The sequence below is a fragment of the Paralichthys olivaceus genome, chromosome 7, assembly GCF_024713975.1.
Source record: "Paralichthys olivaceus isolate ysfri-2021 chromosome 7, ASM2471397v2, whole genome shotgun sequence".
In the NCBI taxonomy this organism is placed as follows: domain Eukaryota; kingdom Metazoa; phylum Chordata; class Actinopteri; order Pleuronectiformes; family Paralichthyidae; genus Paralichthys; species Paralichthys olivaceus.
Genome location: NC_091099.1, coordinates 20,089,174 through 20,104,350, shown reverse-complemented (window position 1 = coordinate 20,104,350; position 15,177 = coordinate 20,089,174). Strand labels below are relative to the sequence as shown.

Sequence of the window (15,177 nt, the reverse complement as noted above, 5' to 3'; positions counted from 1 at the left end):
TCTTTGAATCAAACTAACACTGCACTCGGCCGGCGTGACTCTGACACGCATTGAACTTCTGGACATTTTAGTAAAATGCCTGGACTGCAGTGAAAGTTAAATACAGACATTCAAGTTCGACTTGCTATAATTTGTAACTTTGGTGACACCTCTTATGCTTTTATTTTGGACCCAATGTATGTACAATTAATGTACCAAGTAGAATCACTATAACGATACTGGAGAGGATGTTTCGGTATATATTACTGATAAAGAATAGATAGGTCAGCTTACAACACTCTAAAAAGCTGCTCATGTACATTGTTTATGCAAAAGAGTCTGCCAAGCCACTGGGACTTAATCAGTCAGGTGTTTCTGACAGTGTTTTTGCCTGACAAGCTCTCTACACATTGGCCTGCCTGTTTGGTATTCAGGTGGTAAATCGGCTGTTTGGTTGCCGCCAAGCACACTGTGTTTTGACTGAATCAGGTTAGCAGTAAAAAGCAGTCCATTAGGAAAAGGACGGCCTTTGTCCAGCTCCCTGGGGTATTGTGATAACCAGGCACCATGGCAGGAGGCGGTTCTATTCTGTGAATTGCTTTTACACCTCAGAAACATGAGATTGATAATAGGATGTTTTGAAGTAGACTTTACAATGATTGTACAGCTTGTAGCATTAATAAAACTATAAATGCAATAGTTCTTAAAGTATGACTGAATATGGTATATAGGAAAATGCCATATTATATATACATATATTCTCTGTCATGGCGTTGACTCATGATATGTCTTGTATCATGTAAAAAAACAACGGACAAGTTAAACACCTAAATCGAGAAGGTCTTTCAAGCATTAAACCAAGACTTCTCGAGTAAGCAGTTCTGCTCTTTCGATTTCCCTGTGATTAAAAGCCCAGTATTGACCTTAACTGTATGTCCGTGTGACATTTGGGAAGGTGATGACAGAAAGATGAGCATGCAGAGAATTCCCCAATTTTCCTCCAAGCAGAGACACTCCCGGCCTTTGTTGTGTAATTCTCCCTCTCACAGAAGTGCAATTGTAAAGGCCTCATTACAACAGCTGCCACTCAAAACAGGCTCATTATGGCACATAGTGAGATGTGGTTAAAGATGACACCACTAAACAGATACAAGGTGCATTTTAATCAACAAAGAAAGTATTTGTCCTGGATAACTTATTACATTTGTCCTATCAATAACGGAATCTTAATCTATCTGAGTTGGCAACATATGAGTATGTTTAATTAATGTTCCTCTCTGCTGCTTTGTGTTTTTATCTCATTCATACAATTTCATCAGTGTATGATGACAGCCCTCTCTGTCTGTCCCTGACTTAAGTGACACGTTTTCACACTTCATCGAAAACTATAACCTTGAATTTCCTTTCATGTCATGATGGACTGAGAGTTGGCTCTTATTCTGTTCCTGGCACTGTTGGGCTATTCACCGTCAACACTCTCCGAAAACTAAATGAAAGGGGTCACTTTTGGGTGGGGAGGTTGAGCTCTTTCATTTTTCGCTCACAGAGAAGCAGGGAGGAACTGCTCATTGCTATTTCACTGAGAAACTCAAGTGTAAATTCAGTTCTCAAACCAGACTAAAATAATTATTTACAATATACCTTTTTATAGTATTGGAGGTATAATGTTCATGGATTTGAGATGCTCTTATTTCAAGCGAATAAAATGCACTTCAAGGCATGATTTTCACGTTCCACATTTTTGTTTACTTCTCTCCATTGGCCTACACACACACACACACACACACAGTTGTCACACAGAGGAGAGCGAACGAGCTGGTGGTGGGGGGCTGAATAAAAGAATGAATGTTTGCAGAAAAGTATCGATCATTATGTGGTGATGTGCTGATAATGTGGCGATGGTGACAAACAAATCATCGTTTAAACTGTATTGGGTCAGAGATGTCAGCTGAGAGAGGGAGACAGAGACAGACAGACAGAGACAGACAGACAGAGACAGACAGATGAGACATGTACCCTACGCCGTGCCCTGATGTGCACCTCCCCAAAAATTATTGTTGAGGTAATGCAGACAGCAAGAGCTGTGATTGGTCCGCTTTGTAGCTTGGTGCAAGTCTTTAAGAAAGAGTAATTGCTCTTCATGGCTTTCAGCTCCAACATGATAACAATCGCCATTGCTCTGAAGTAAACAGAGACACCCAAGAAGTTGTAAATAAGCAGACTGGAAACCAGAAGAAACTCAGCATAGTAACAATAGAAACCCTACAGCCACTAGCGTTTCAGCTCCACACCCACTATCGTTACACTGGTGTAATTGCCCAATGACGCACACACACACCTCAGCACAACTGTGAATGCTCACAACAGTGTGGCCCTGTACATAGGCAACGTGCGTAGACCATGTACCTACCTACAGCGTAGCTTCGCAAATATCATGAATTGGCCTAAAGTGGGCTGTAGCCAATGAAAATTCAAACTGGTTCTTAAAATGTTTGAAAGTTGAACCAGCCCAGCACTAGCATTCAGTTCACTTTGGTGGAATAATAAACTACCTGATTCACAATCAGTAAAGGTTAATCTTTCAGCAATACTGGCCTACCCGAAGCATACAGCCGAAAAAATGTTGATTGTCCTTGAGTGACCCAGCCAAAGCCCAGACTTTACTTGCAAAGGGAAGGGGTCTTTGTAAAAGTCCACTTCAGTCCAATTGAAGAATCTGACCAACGATTACATTGTAGCAGTAGCAAGTTTTAGAGCTGTATTGTCTGAGCAGCGTGTCCAACGAGGTTCTTCCCCTCAACATAAGAAACGAGTGAGTGAGAATTTCTTTTGAGGGGGAAGGTTAATGTGAGGTGCTTAGAATAATGAAACTGAGCAGTGATAGACAGAAAATGATCCTGCTTCCCTGTCTTCAGCAGAAGTGCAGGGTTTTAGACATACTGTACACGAGGCCAAATAAGCAAATACTGGTAAAAGCTATCCGGCATGTTTATTTTATTCAGGTCTTCAGCCCTGATCACTTGTCCATTTATATTAACTGTACATCTCCAGTTTCATCAAATCAACTTTCTACTGTTGTAAAGTGGTTTGATAAAGGACTTCATGATTTAAGCAATTTTCCCATATGTAAGTTTTTGCTATTGCTACATTGCCAACATTAGTTGGTTACACACCAACGTAGCTGTAAAATGAAGTGTGTAGCATGGAACTTCATTCCGTTGTAGTCTCCAAATTAATTTTCTAGTTTTTTTGTTTTTTTTTTAATCTGGCAAAAACAATGGACAGAATTTATGTAAATTGCTTTAATCTCTCTTGAGATTGGTTGAGAATGGCTGGTGCTATGGTTTATATTATCTAACAGCATTCTATTTTGCCACCCACAGCTCTCCACAAGTTTTCATACAAGGATTATTGCAGTGTTATGTCATCATTTTCTCATTTCGAAACAAAATGTTGAAGAAACAGATACAGACCAAACAGACTGAAGGGTTTGGTCTTCTGACAGCTGATCAGAATACCTGTGGAGTTAGCGACCAGTCATTTCAAAGTCAGAATCAGTCAAGCTCTGAGTGACAGTCAGTTTAACTCACGTTCTGTGTGCTGAAAATGATTAAGTAAGTGTTATTCTTTGCCTGTAAAAACAGCACCAGCCTGTCTGTGCTCAACTTTGAACTGGAGCCTCTCTGTAGAGTGAGAATGAGCTTGAGTGTTTGACTTACAAAAGAACTGAGTCATGCTGCATCTCTTTCTCTTTGTATTAAATCTCAATACATACAGAATGGTCTTTCTAAGAGTCAAGTATTGTGCTGTTTGCTGGACTGGATAAATATTATGATAGCATTGTACCTTACTATTAATATGCCTTTTCAAACCTTCACTCTTATGTTCCAACATTTGCAGTGGCCGGGCTGAGAGGTTGAGATGCTGCTGTTAGTATTAAACTGCTGTTGTATCACATGATTCTCTCAATAGGATCATTACAGTGTTATTTTGTCTTTGTGGACCATTCATGTCTTGCATACCAATTGAGCTTTTCAGTGTGAGTGTGTGTGTATAAATGAAGAGCCTGTAGTTCAAGTTATTCATTCAAAAATCATATGGCAACAGAAGAAAAAGAGACAATGAATCAAACATCAAATGAAAATCATTACAGCTAATCTACAGTTCCTTTTAATTTAACGATGAACAGTTCATCTTTTTTATTTTGAATTTGCAGTATTAAAGCACTGGTCTTTTAATCACAGTTACTTTATCAACCGTGTTTTAACAAGCAAAGTAGAAAGTTCAGTATTTGTGGTTACCAAGGGTGTACACTTTGGTCTAATACAGTTTTATCCATCCATCAGACAGGGAGTTCATCAAATCCCACAAATCCAAATCTTTTAAAGAAACTGTCTTTGCTGTTCTCCCTCCTCTGGATCTGATCCAGCATTTAAAAGATTCTGTCTAATTGTGGTGTCATTCTTTAGCCTGTGAGGCCTCGAGGGATGATAAAAGAGAAGAGTTTTCAGGTGCTGTATTAATATTAGGGCTAGGTCTTGTGTGTACGTCTTGTGAGTGAGTGAGAGACTGAAGATTGAAAAAAATCTGGATCAAAAGATTACCGAGGATATTGACACACACACACAAACATACACACACACACATACACACTCTGAATACAGTACATGTCATACAAGCAGGAAATCTTCTTCAAATACACATGAGCATGTACATGAATGATATAGATAATACATAGACCACAGGAGTTCATCCAGCTTTCTCATTTAAAACACAAAAAGTTATACTTGCACTGCCTAAAACAGCTGGTAGTATTTGTTTAGTTGCTGTTGAGGCGACAGGTGGAGGAAACAATGTCAGGTCCTGGAGGTTTTAGTGCGAAAAAGGATTTACAGTTAGTTTTTGAACCCAGAAATCTTAAATTATCACTTAATCAATGGTTCATGTTTGTAAAGGTTAGGTTCTTAGAGAAAGTGTGTGACTTTGTCTTGTTTTTCATGGATTTTTTTAGAAATATGGGTTGTCACAGTGGGTCTTTGGGAGGTAGATGTCCCTTAGGAGGTTGTGTGTTTGTGTGTGTGCATCTTAAAGCGAGTGTCAATGGAGAGTTTCAGGCTGTAAAACCTTGATAAGCTGAATCACAGGCCCAATCACACTGCTGCCATCTCACCCACTGACATAATAATTCAACACTGCTGTCAACCGTCTGCAAAATTACATCCTCTGAACGTGTGTTGTATGTGCATGTGCTGTGCGTACATCAAATTTGTGTGTTTGTGTATCCACGTGCATGTGTGCATTTGTCTGTGGTGTGTCTGCGTGTATATTAGTATGTTTTTTATGTGCAACTTGCAGATCATTGTGCACCGTCGTGTGTGTGTGGGTAGATAGGCGAGCAAAGGTGGAGCCAGTCCACCTGCTTCCTCAGATAGGGAGAGCGAAGGCATAGACAGAGGAGGATGGAGGAGAGGAAGGAGCTGTGTCCCCTGTGTTTCCAAAACCCTGATTAGATTGTACTGGAATTAAATTTCACAATAAAAACAAACAGCAGGGGACTCTCTCTCCCCTCCACTTTCTGTGTTCTTTTCATCTCCCCTCTCCTCCCTCCCTCTCTGCCACTCCAGCTCTTTTGCTTCCGACCTTTTTTTTTTCCCTCTTTTTTGTGTTCTCACCACAACAAAGGGACATGATGTAACCAGCCAATTACACCACAGATGATGATGTCTTTCGAGAGTGGGTGAATAAATCAAGTCTCTATGATGTCAGAGGTCAGCAGACCACAGACCACAGACAGGAATGTTTTACCCCTCATGCTGCATGCTATCTAAACTATTTGATTTATCAGACTTCAACCTCATTGTGAGTGTAATGGGAAGAAATTTGCCAAAGAACAGATTTACCTTATGACCCAATGCAATTAGAGCAACGATCCATGACCACGGTGGCTGTGGCTGAGGGGGTAAGTGGTCGTCCTCTAACCAGAAGGTCGTATGAATGTGTGTGTAAAAGGCAATAAACTCTACTGTATAGCCTTTCAGTAGTCATCAGGACTAGAAAATTGCTATATAAATACAGATGATTTACCATTTACCACCAATGAATCTGCTGATTAATTGTTTAATGGTGACAATTTTACAAATACTTTATTATACCTGATAAAATAAGCTAAATATCAACACCTGAGGGGCTGAAAAATATGATAAATTATTAATGTTATTCATATATTATTAATATCTACTTAATACCTTATAAAACAATAACAACTAATCAACTAATTAGAACCTGCTCGATTGTTTGGCCTGTGATAATCCTGGTTGCAGTTTTCCGAAACTATAAAAGTGACCTGCTGTAATTGAGCAGCTACGAGTAAAGACCTGCTGGACTGACCTATTTATTCAAAGTTCAGTGAGGTTTGACTGCACGCACAACTGAACTGGAGAATCAGTTGTCATTGCCATTGTTGTGAACATGCTGTTGTCATGACTGAAAATTGTATTTACGTTCATGAGTTCCAACCACCGCTGCTACAGAGCATTGGTCACCTGTTTATTCAGAGTTTACTTAATATCAAAGACTGTGTGTCCAAATTTCACCAAATTGGACACCTTACTTCTCTGGGACCTGAATAATACACATGCCAAGTGTGAAGCAGATAAGACAGTTCTTGAGATATATACGTTCCACATACAGTCAAGAGATTTATGGTATTATTGGATAGATTAGATAGACATCTCCTTGTGACCTCCCCCCAGTCACACATATGCCAATGAGTTGAATATTTCCATCTATTAGTGATTACATGTTAAAATAGTTGGTCAAAGCCAGAACATTAAAGAAGTGACAGAAACACAATTGTTCTTGTCAGTCATCTCATGGCCCCCATGTTGGAAGCAACCATGTACGTGACCTTTTTCTGTTCCTTGTAGTTAATTGATTATGATGTTGAGAAATTGATTGGCTTGATAAAAACTCATACCGCTCTGTCACTGTGAACTCTGTTGTGCTTAACCTTCTGTGAAATGCTCCAAATCCAACAAGACCTGGGGAGTCAATGTGTTTTCATTGGATTAAATAATCTGAATTATGCCTGGAGTGGACACAAGAACTTCACAATCCATTTTGGTAACAGGGAAAGTGTGTTTAGCGAGTGATGAATGCAATAACCAAACATGGCCAACATTCCATCTGCATCTGGTGTTTTTCCACGGCTGATTGGAAACAGTTTCTTGCAAATGTGAATACCAGAGGCTTGTGAGATGAGCCCCTGCTCTCATTAGGCAGAGCAATTTTCACTTCACACAGGACAGTGATGCAAGATGATAGTAAGAGTGTCAGCGCACGGTGTAAGATGTCCTATATAAGTGAGTAGAAATGCTCCACAGGGAACAGCTCAACCAGTAAACATTCACTTTTCCATTTATTATGATAAGACTTCATGCTTCTCAACTTTTCTCATCATGTTATCAGGGTTGTGGAGTGAAAATCCCTTCGAGTGAATGAACCAAATCAAATATTCGCAACAAATATTCATGATGTAATCAAACGACTACATGGTTTGAGCTTTTCAAACCACCACATCGCTGTACACATTCTTTTTATATCAGATTACATGTCTGGACTTTGACCTGCAGTGAGTGAAGCTGTCATTCTGCCAGCTTTGTTGGTGTGTCACCAGCCTTTCCCCAGGTGCAGCAGAGTTGTCCTTGCAGCAGGGTCAGAGCGGCGCTCTGCTTATTAGGGCACTGGAGTAGTCCACGTCTCTGGGGAGACGCATCTCTGTTTAGCTGCACAGAGGTGACCTCTCACCTGCAGGCTTTGTGTGCTGATCAGGAGGTTTGAGGCTCTGCTGTGAGTAACCTGATGTAGACGACAGCACAGTGTCTGTGTCTGCTAGCTCTCCTTTCTATTTGTATGTCTGGCTTCTCATCCCATTAGGGCTTTATATACCCTCTCTACTGTGCTTTCTCTGTGTCACTAAGCTTTGTACAGATGGGTTGTGTTTATATCACACTGAATATAAAGATGGACGTTTCCCCCTGCCCTCAGGATACAATAATTAAGACATTACATCCCTGATATGGGTGCTATCGGCTTGTACTAGTTATGTCATTTGGAATCTGCACGGTATGATCATGGAGCGGAGCTGCTGTGTCATGGTCCCACCCATACATGTGCTCGACCAATTGCGTGTAAGTCTCAGCTGGCAACCAATCCTTTGAAGTGGCAAATAACGAATTCAAACCAAGCTTTAAGCAAGTGATAACAACTACCTCAAATGAAACAAACCATCCTTTTAAACTATTCAAACCTATTTGGCATGTTTTATAATTTATTTTGTTTGACACATGTCCCATCCACTAACATGAAGGAGGCAGGATTTATGACCTTAACTGCAGTTAATAATGTTTTGGCTTCACTTTGACGAGCTGTCATTTTATCCATTTTTTTTTCAACAGTCTATGGCATAAATGCATTCAGTAATGTGACTTTTTCAAATACTGTTGTGCAACTGAGCCTCTCACTTTTGGGTGCGAGGAGTATAATGATTTCATTGATTGTATGACGTGAATTTGAGAAAAATATTTAAAATATTGCCATATCAAGCAAGATAGTGTGGAAAAAGTTCTTGCATCTGCCCTTGGATTTGCACCAAAATGTAATGGGTTCTTCCCAGACCCATACCTCATTTTTACACCATTTTTTGTGGTTATCTGTCCAGTAGTTATTGCATAATCATGCTGAACAAAAAAAGCCAATAAACAAACAGACAGGGGTAGAAAAAATGACTTTCCTGGCAGAAGAAACTGAAGAAATAAGCTAAATTAACTCCTGAGGAATTACAAGCAAACATGGCAATGACAATGATAATTTGTCTGTCTGCTTCGTGTTAGTGATTGAAATGTCTAGGACCTTTTGACTGGAGAAAACAAGCAAACATAAGATGTTGCCTTGGGCTTTAAGAAATTTTCACCATCATCTCCTATAATGTGTTGTCAGATCTGTAACATTGTTGTCCTAATATTTCTTATTATTTATTGGAAAAACAAATGTATACTTCTCATAGTATTGAAAATGATAGTTTTGTTTCTGGGACAGAACATTTGAAACGATACCTCAACCTTAGTGAGAGGGTTTGAAAAGTTTTCCCATCGGCATCTTCCTGATTGAACTATGCTCTTTGTTCCAAGAAATGCAGATGAGACTTTAACATTCTTTTCTAGCCTCAGTTTACAATACCAGAGTGCTCTACATATTTCACTGTGATTACACATCCACATGTGATTACAATCTTAATTTCCCTGGTAAAGGTGAAAACCCTGGCAACATGTCAACATGGTCTCTGTACACTGTAAACACTTTGTGATGGGAGGTGGGTGGAGCAGGAAGAAACCTCAGGAGGAGAGATCCCTCTTCAACCACAGACAAACATTCGATAGATGAAGTGTAAAGAATACTCTCTCTCTCTCTCTCTGTGTCTCTTTCTTTCTCTCTCTCTCTCGCTCTTCACAGCAGTGTGTATCCTGCCAGATTAGCATGAGGCGGGAAAAGGAATGCAGCTCCCCTGTCTTCCTCCTTCTCTCTCTCTCTCGCGCTCTCTAAACGCCACCTTCCGCCTCTCTCTCTCTCGCTTTCTCTCTATCTCTCTCTGTGAGTATGCTCAGTCATTCAGCTCCGTGCACTGCTGTGGTGTCGTGAGGCTCGAGAGCCGGTGGGGAGCCTGTGGTTGGAGAAAATAAGCGCGTGTGCCGGCACTGGCTTCCTCAGAGACAAACTAGATGGAGCGGAGGGACGCAGGGACTGTGGATTTTTAACCTGCTCACGTCAAGGAGAGATGGATTAGTGTTGCTTGTGAACTTTGGAGAGAATTCACTGCACGTGTAGAAGACATAAACGGCTCCTATTTGTCATCTAGGATTGCTGGAGTTAAGGCGGTCTCTGAAATCCGCTGCTTATCTTAGACCATGCTCTGAGGTTGAAAATCCTAGAGCCAAAATCATTGAAATGTACGGTCTAGACATGTATTACGCATGATTTAACATAGCTCAGCAAGGTAGATCTCAAAGACATCTGTTATAACCGATCACACCTGGGATATGCGGGGAAATGACTGGCTCGGAGCAGGATTAAAGGAGTAACCTCTGATGTCAGACTTCACCTGGGGCAGTCGTCTGAGACTTTGCTGAGTAGTTGTGGCATTGTCGAAGGGGAGGGAGGGTGTCAGCAGGAGCGGACTTCATTTCCAGGTGTGTAAACCACACCAGACTTTACTCACCTGACATCATCCCCTCTGTTTTCGGCTCAACTCATTTTCTCACCTCATCGTCTGAGTAATACCTGCTCTCGACTGTTTTTTTCCCCCCATGGAGCCGCTCAAGAGACGAGAGAAGAGACTCTGATTAATGTTACACTCCCCTCAGTCTGATGCCACAGCACTAGAAATAGAAAGCAGAAAGAAGCAGCAGCGACACTTGAGAACTGTTATCACCGTAGAACAAGAGAAAGCACCATGTGGAACCAGTCTGGATACTGCAATCATATTCCACACGCTGGATATCCCTTCTACCATGCGCCCTGCAGGTAAGCCATCATTACATGAACCCAAACTCTGGCTCTACAGGCTACTTTCCTGTGCCGTTACATGGATCTGTGACAAGTTCAAGTCACTTGCTTCATGCTTTGATGTCTCACTTTCGTTATCCTTCGATATCTCTAACATGCCTGGTATCGGAATCACTGTTTTTTGTTGTTGTTTTTTTCTGTAAAATTGTTATCACCATGAGTCCGGTTAAATGCATTCCTTCTTCAATGTTTATCGAGTTAAGGGGTTTAAGTGTTTTCAGCAGAGGTAGTGGCCAAACTGGTTCGTCTGGAATGTTGTTTTAACAGAAGCAGGAAACAGGTTTTGCCCCGTGAAGCAGACGAGTCAGTGATTGACAGGTTTGTTGGTCACTGTGACAAAAGTAAAAGACAATGCTACATTTCTTCAAACAGGAAACTGTTAGCATGTTACTTAAGAACACTCCCATAGTAAATACATCATGTTTATTGGACACATGATTCTAAACTAATTTTCTCTTGTTTTTAAAAACACTGGATTACATAAGATTTTACTGATTCTGGACCTCTTCCTCCCTTAGAACTGTAACGACATCATTACATTTATCACTGGGTTTCAGATGTGACCAGTCTCAAATGAACACCATCAATCCTCATTCCCAGAGGGAGCGAACAGACCCTACCTATGCTTCTTTCTCTGCGACATACTAGAGTAGTCCCTCACCTCTAAATGCTGTCGAAGTGCAGCCCTCAGAGTACTGATTCACCATTACTAGTTATTTATGAAACCTCCGTGTGGTTGAGCATAATGAGGATATCTTTTAAAAAGTGCGTAACGCATAGCAAGATACCTCTGGGCAAGTGCAGATTCTAAAAGCTCTGTGTTATTTTCTCTCCTCTCCATCCTGTGCACACAGTTCATGTGTATTCGCTGGTCTTGGTTCACCAGCAACAGGAGCAGTAGGGGTGGTCGGCACCAGGGGGAGCAGAGGGATATAGCTGATGAGTGAGTCATACCTCAGACCATTGGGCAGGTCAATGACCTGTCAGATCAGCCAGTTAATAGCAGAGAGAGTGTGTGTGGCAGAGAATACACAGGAATCCAGGAAATAGCCCTGAGCTCCGAAGCAAACAAAGCATCACTATTCACTCCCACTCTAGTCTCTTACGTTGAAGTAATGTGAGTCACACTATGAGTGTTCCACCTGTAGCCCAATCTCCTTGTGGATTTAAGTCAAATTTGACATTTTTCTGCATAAATTTGAAATCTGACTTGCTTAAGATGCATAAGAAAAAAACTGGATGCCTGCAAGAGATGAAGCGAGTTTTATGTTTGCCAACAAATCACTGTCCTCCTCGTTGCTTTGTGTCATTTTTGCCCCATTTACTATCTCCTTATCGTCGTCTATATTTTTTTATCCTCTTTTTGGATTTACAATCCTCTGACTGGCTGCTGTGTTAAATATGACTTTATGACCTACATCTCTCTGACAAAAGAAGAAAACTTTGAGTTAGTTTTAAAGCACCAAAAGAATATCTTTGTTTATCCTCGGTAGAGAGATGAGGCTTCAGTATTGCATTTGTTATTTCAATAAAATAATATAGCTTAATTCATGAGCACCACTCTAAACTGTCAGACCACTGCACATGCACAATTAAATTGTTTCTTTATTGATAAAGCCAAAAATGAAAGTAATACATTGCATGAGAGAGATAGAAGCATTGTTCTATAGACTCAGGGAGAGTTCAGTGATCCCGTGCGGAGGCTGCTCCGGTTAATGATTCCCTCACCTGTCAACGGGCGCATTATTGACACCACCAGACTCCACTCTCCATTCATTTGCTTAATCCAGTGTGTTTACATTCAAATGACAAGTTGATCATTCGCTGTTTGAGGGAGTCCTTATAGCCAGACTCCACTGTTTGGTTCGCTAATCCAGCATAAGCCTGCAACGTCTGTTAACTGCAGAGGCTTGAGGTGAGTGTGAAAGCTTAATGAGGGCCTGCATGTGTTTGCGTCAGAGTATTGATCTTATTTGTGTGTGGTTTTTTTGAAGTGGGCGTATATATGTGACTTATTGATAAAAGATACAGATGGACTGGAAATATTAGGCTAAGAAACAAATTAATGAAGTTAATATTTATATAGCATTGCAAAGATCATATATACCACAAAACAGTGTATAGAGTATATAATCTACTGTGTTTTGTGAATTTTAAAAAAGGAGTATTTATTCGGTAGAAAGAGTAAAACATGATGACGTGATGAGGAGTGACATGTCAAAGGTCATGACACAGATTTGAACTCACAACACAGCATGTGAAGAGTTACCCAGACACCCTAGCGGATTGTACTTGTGTGCATTTAACCTTATTGAGAGGATTTTACTTGGTGTGTGTGTGTGTGTGGCTGTCAGCCTCACAACGGTTAAAGGATGTAATGGATTTAGGCTGGTGGCCCAGCAGGGTGTGAATGGAAACCTTCATTCCTGCATACTGTCATGCACTGCACACACACACAACCTTACATATATAAACACACATAAATATATTATAATACAACTTAGTACTTTACTCTGCTTTACTTTAAGAGCCACGCTTAACCTCTTGTAAATATTTAAATGGGAAAGTGAGAGTGTGATCACCTGCTTATCTTTAAACAATGACTGAATAATGTGGGAGACAAATATAAGTACAGTGGTACTGTTATCACTGCCATCTGCAGTTTAGATGGAATACATTTGCATAAAAGGATTCTCCGCTCGTGAGGGAATGAAGATGAGCTTATGGTGTTAAACTTCTTCTGAAGGCAAAGCAGAGATAACTTTGAGGAGAGTGTGACAAGTAATAATCGTGAACGGAGGAACACTAGCTTTACATGAGGTAGTAAGGTGAGTGTGCAAGAGACCTACGTACGTCCATAGGTGAAAGAAAAAAATGAAAAAAGTTCAAAATGTATCTAGTGACATTAAAATTGATTTTTCACATTTCACTCTCTTTACATTTTTCCTCTGGGAATATTGCTCTTTGTTGGCTTCTACACTGGTACAGTAGCTTTTGTTGGTTTTCTCATCTTTAATAAGAAAACAACTGAATTAGTTGCCTGCATGGTGTAAACTTTGGCATTAAATATTGTGCTAACTTCACATTTGCAATAGCATGAACTGAAAATAAGACAATCACGGGTTGGAGCATAGCTTGCTTTGGGACAAAGAAAAGGGAAATGAGTTACAACTAATCATATGTGCTAAAATACTGTATACACACACTTGAATGCCTCTTATCATTTTTCCACAACATTAAAACTGAAACATGCCACAGGAAATATGCAAAGAGTACAGTACCAGAATATGACCATGGATGTTATCTTGGGAGTCTCCAGGAGAATGTGTCATTCAGTCTCTTGCTGTCATCTCCTTCTCCTGAGTGTTGACACTCTGCTGCAGCTGGAGGTTTGATGCAACTGACACTTGGACAAAATGAATTCCCTACAAGTCACTCACAGGGAGGGTGCCCTTATGTCACAAAGTGTCAGGCTGTCACAGCTGCAGACTTGGATGGAACTCCACTAGAGAGACCTGTCATGGCTGTGGTTTCTTTGCCGCTGTGGCCTGTCTTTGGCAGTGGTGATGTAGCAAAAGGAGGGTTGGTTGATTAATGATGAAAGTCAGTAATCCTGATTTCTTATTGAACAGGAAAGGGAAAGACAAACCAGCTGCAGAGCAAAACATAACATCTTATTTATTGCACAGACAAGAGAGATGTGGTGTTGTGTTGTAATGTATCATATAGCATCCGCACAATTTTCTTTCTGTGAAAACTGAATTAAAATGAAAAATAGTTGGAGCTTTAAATATGTGATCATTTTACAAAAAAAGTCATATTTCTAAGCTTATTAATATTTCAAAAAATATTTATCGATATACACAGATGTTGAGAACTGTATCAGTATCTTGATGCCAACCACATCACTGTGACCTGCCATGCAAAGTACTTGAACAGAATCAGACGATTATGATTAGTATGCTATCAGACTGCGACTTGACCTAATTTGTATAGTTTTATAATGTTGATGATTTCACAGCTTCTCTGGTGAAACTAAGGATCTTTGGCATTTAAGAACTGCTGAAACATTTAATTTTAGCTTACCCAGAAAGGCATACACAGTTATCCAAGAAAAGCTGAATTTAGGGCAACTAGACTTGGTTCTACTTCAATTTCACCTCTCATCCAAGATCTTAGTCTCACGCATTTAACCTCTGTGGGGTCATTGTAAAGGTCGTTGACGCCACTTGGTTTGTTGCTGCGCCAGGTTGTTGAAACAAATGCTGTTACTATTGTTGTCGTCACCTCAAGTCAAATGTGAACCACTGTTTTTCGAGTCACATGTAAATCATCAATAAATCTCCTGGGAAGGGATGAGTCGGCAGCATTATATTTGGAGGATAAGTGGTTTCACAGACCTCCTCTTCTGTTGACGTATTGTTTCTCTACTTTGAAGTTGATGGCTTTCTTCACCTCCACCTTCCCTATATATTATTATTTGTCCTTGGAGGATGCTTTTTTCTTCATGTGTAGGTAAACTGCTGACTCTTGACCTGAGGAGTTGGCCCTCTTGTGTTTGTTAAATGCCTTTTTAGT

The 15,177-nt window shown here is 40.3% G+C and overlaps 1 protein-coding gene across 20 annotated transcripts in view; it reads left to right on the top strand.

Annotated features, from left to right (window-relative positions):
- Positions 1-15,177, top strand: part of plekha7a (pleckstrin homology domain containing, family A member 7a) — a 116,434-nt gene that overhangs the window by 16,024 nt on the left and 85,233 nt on the right. The window contains exon 1 of one of the 20 annotated variants that reach the window (XM_069529053.1): positions 10,107-10,557. The exons of the other annotated variants lie outside the window; for them this stretch is intronic. Within the exon in view, the coding sequence (XP_069385154.1) occupies positions 10,487-10,557 (71 nt within the window). The 5' untranslated portion in view covers positions 10,107-10,486. Of the gene's footprint in view, positions 1-10,106; positions 10,558-15,177 lie in introns of those variants that run through there. 20 annotated transcript variants of the gene reach the window in all.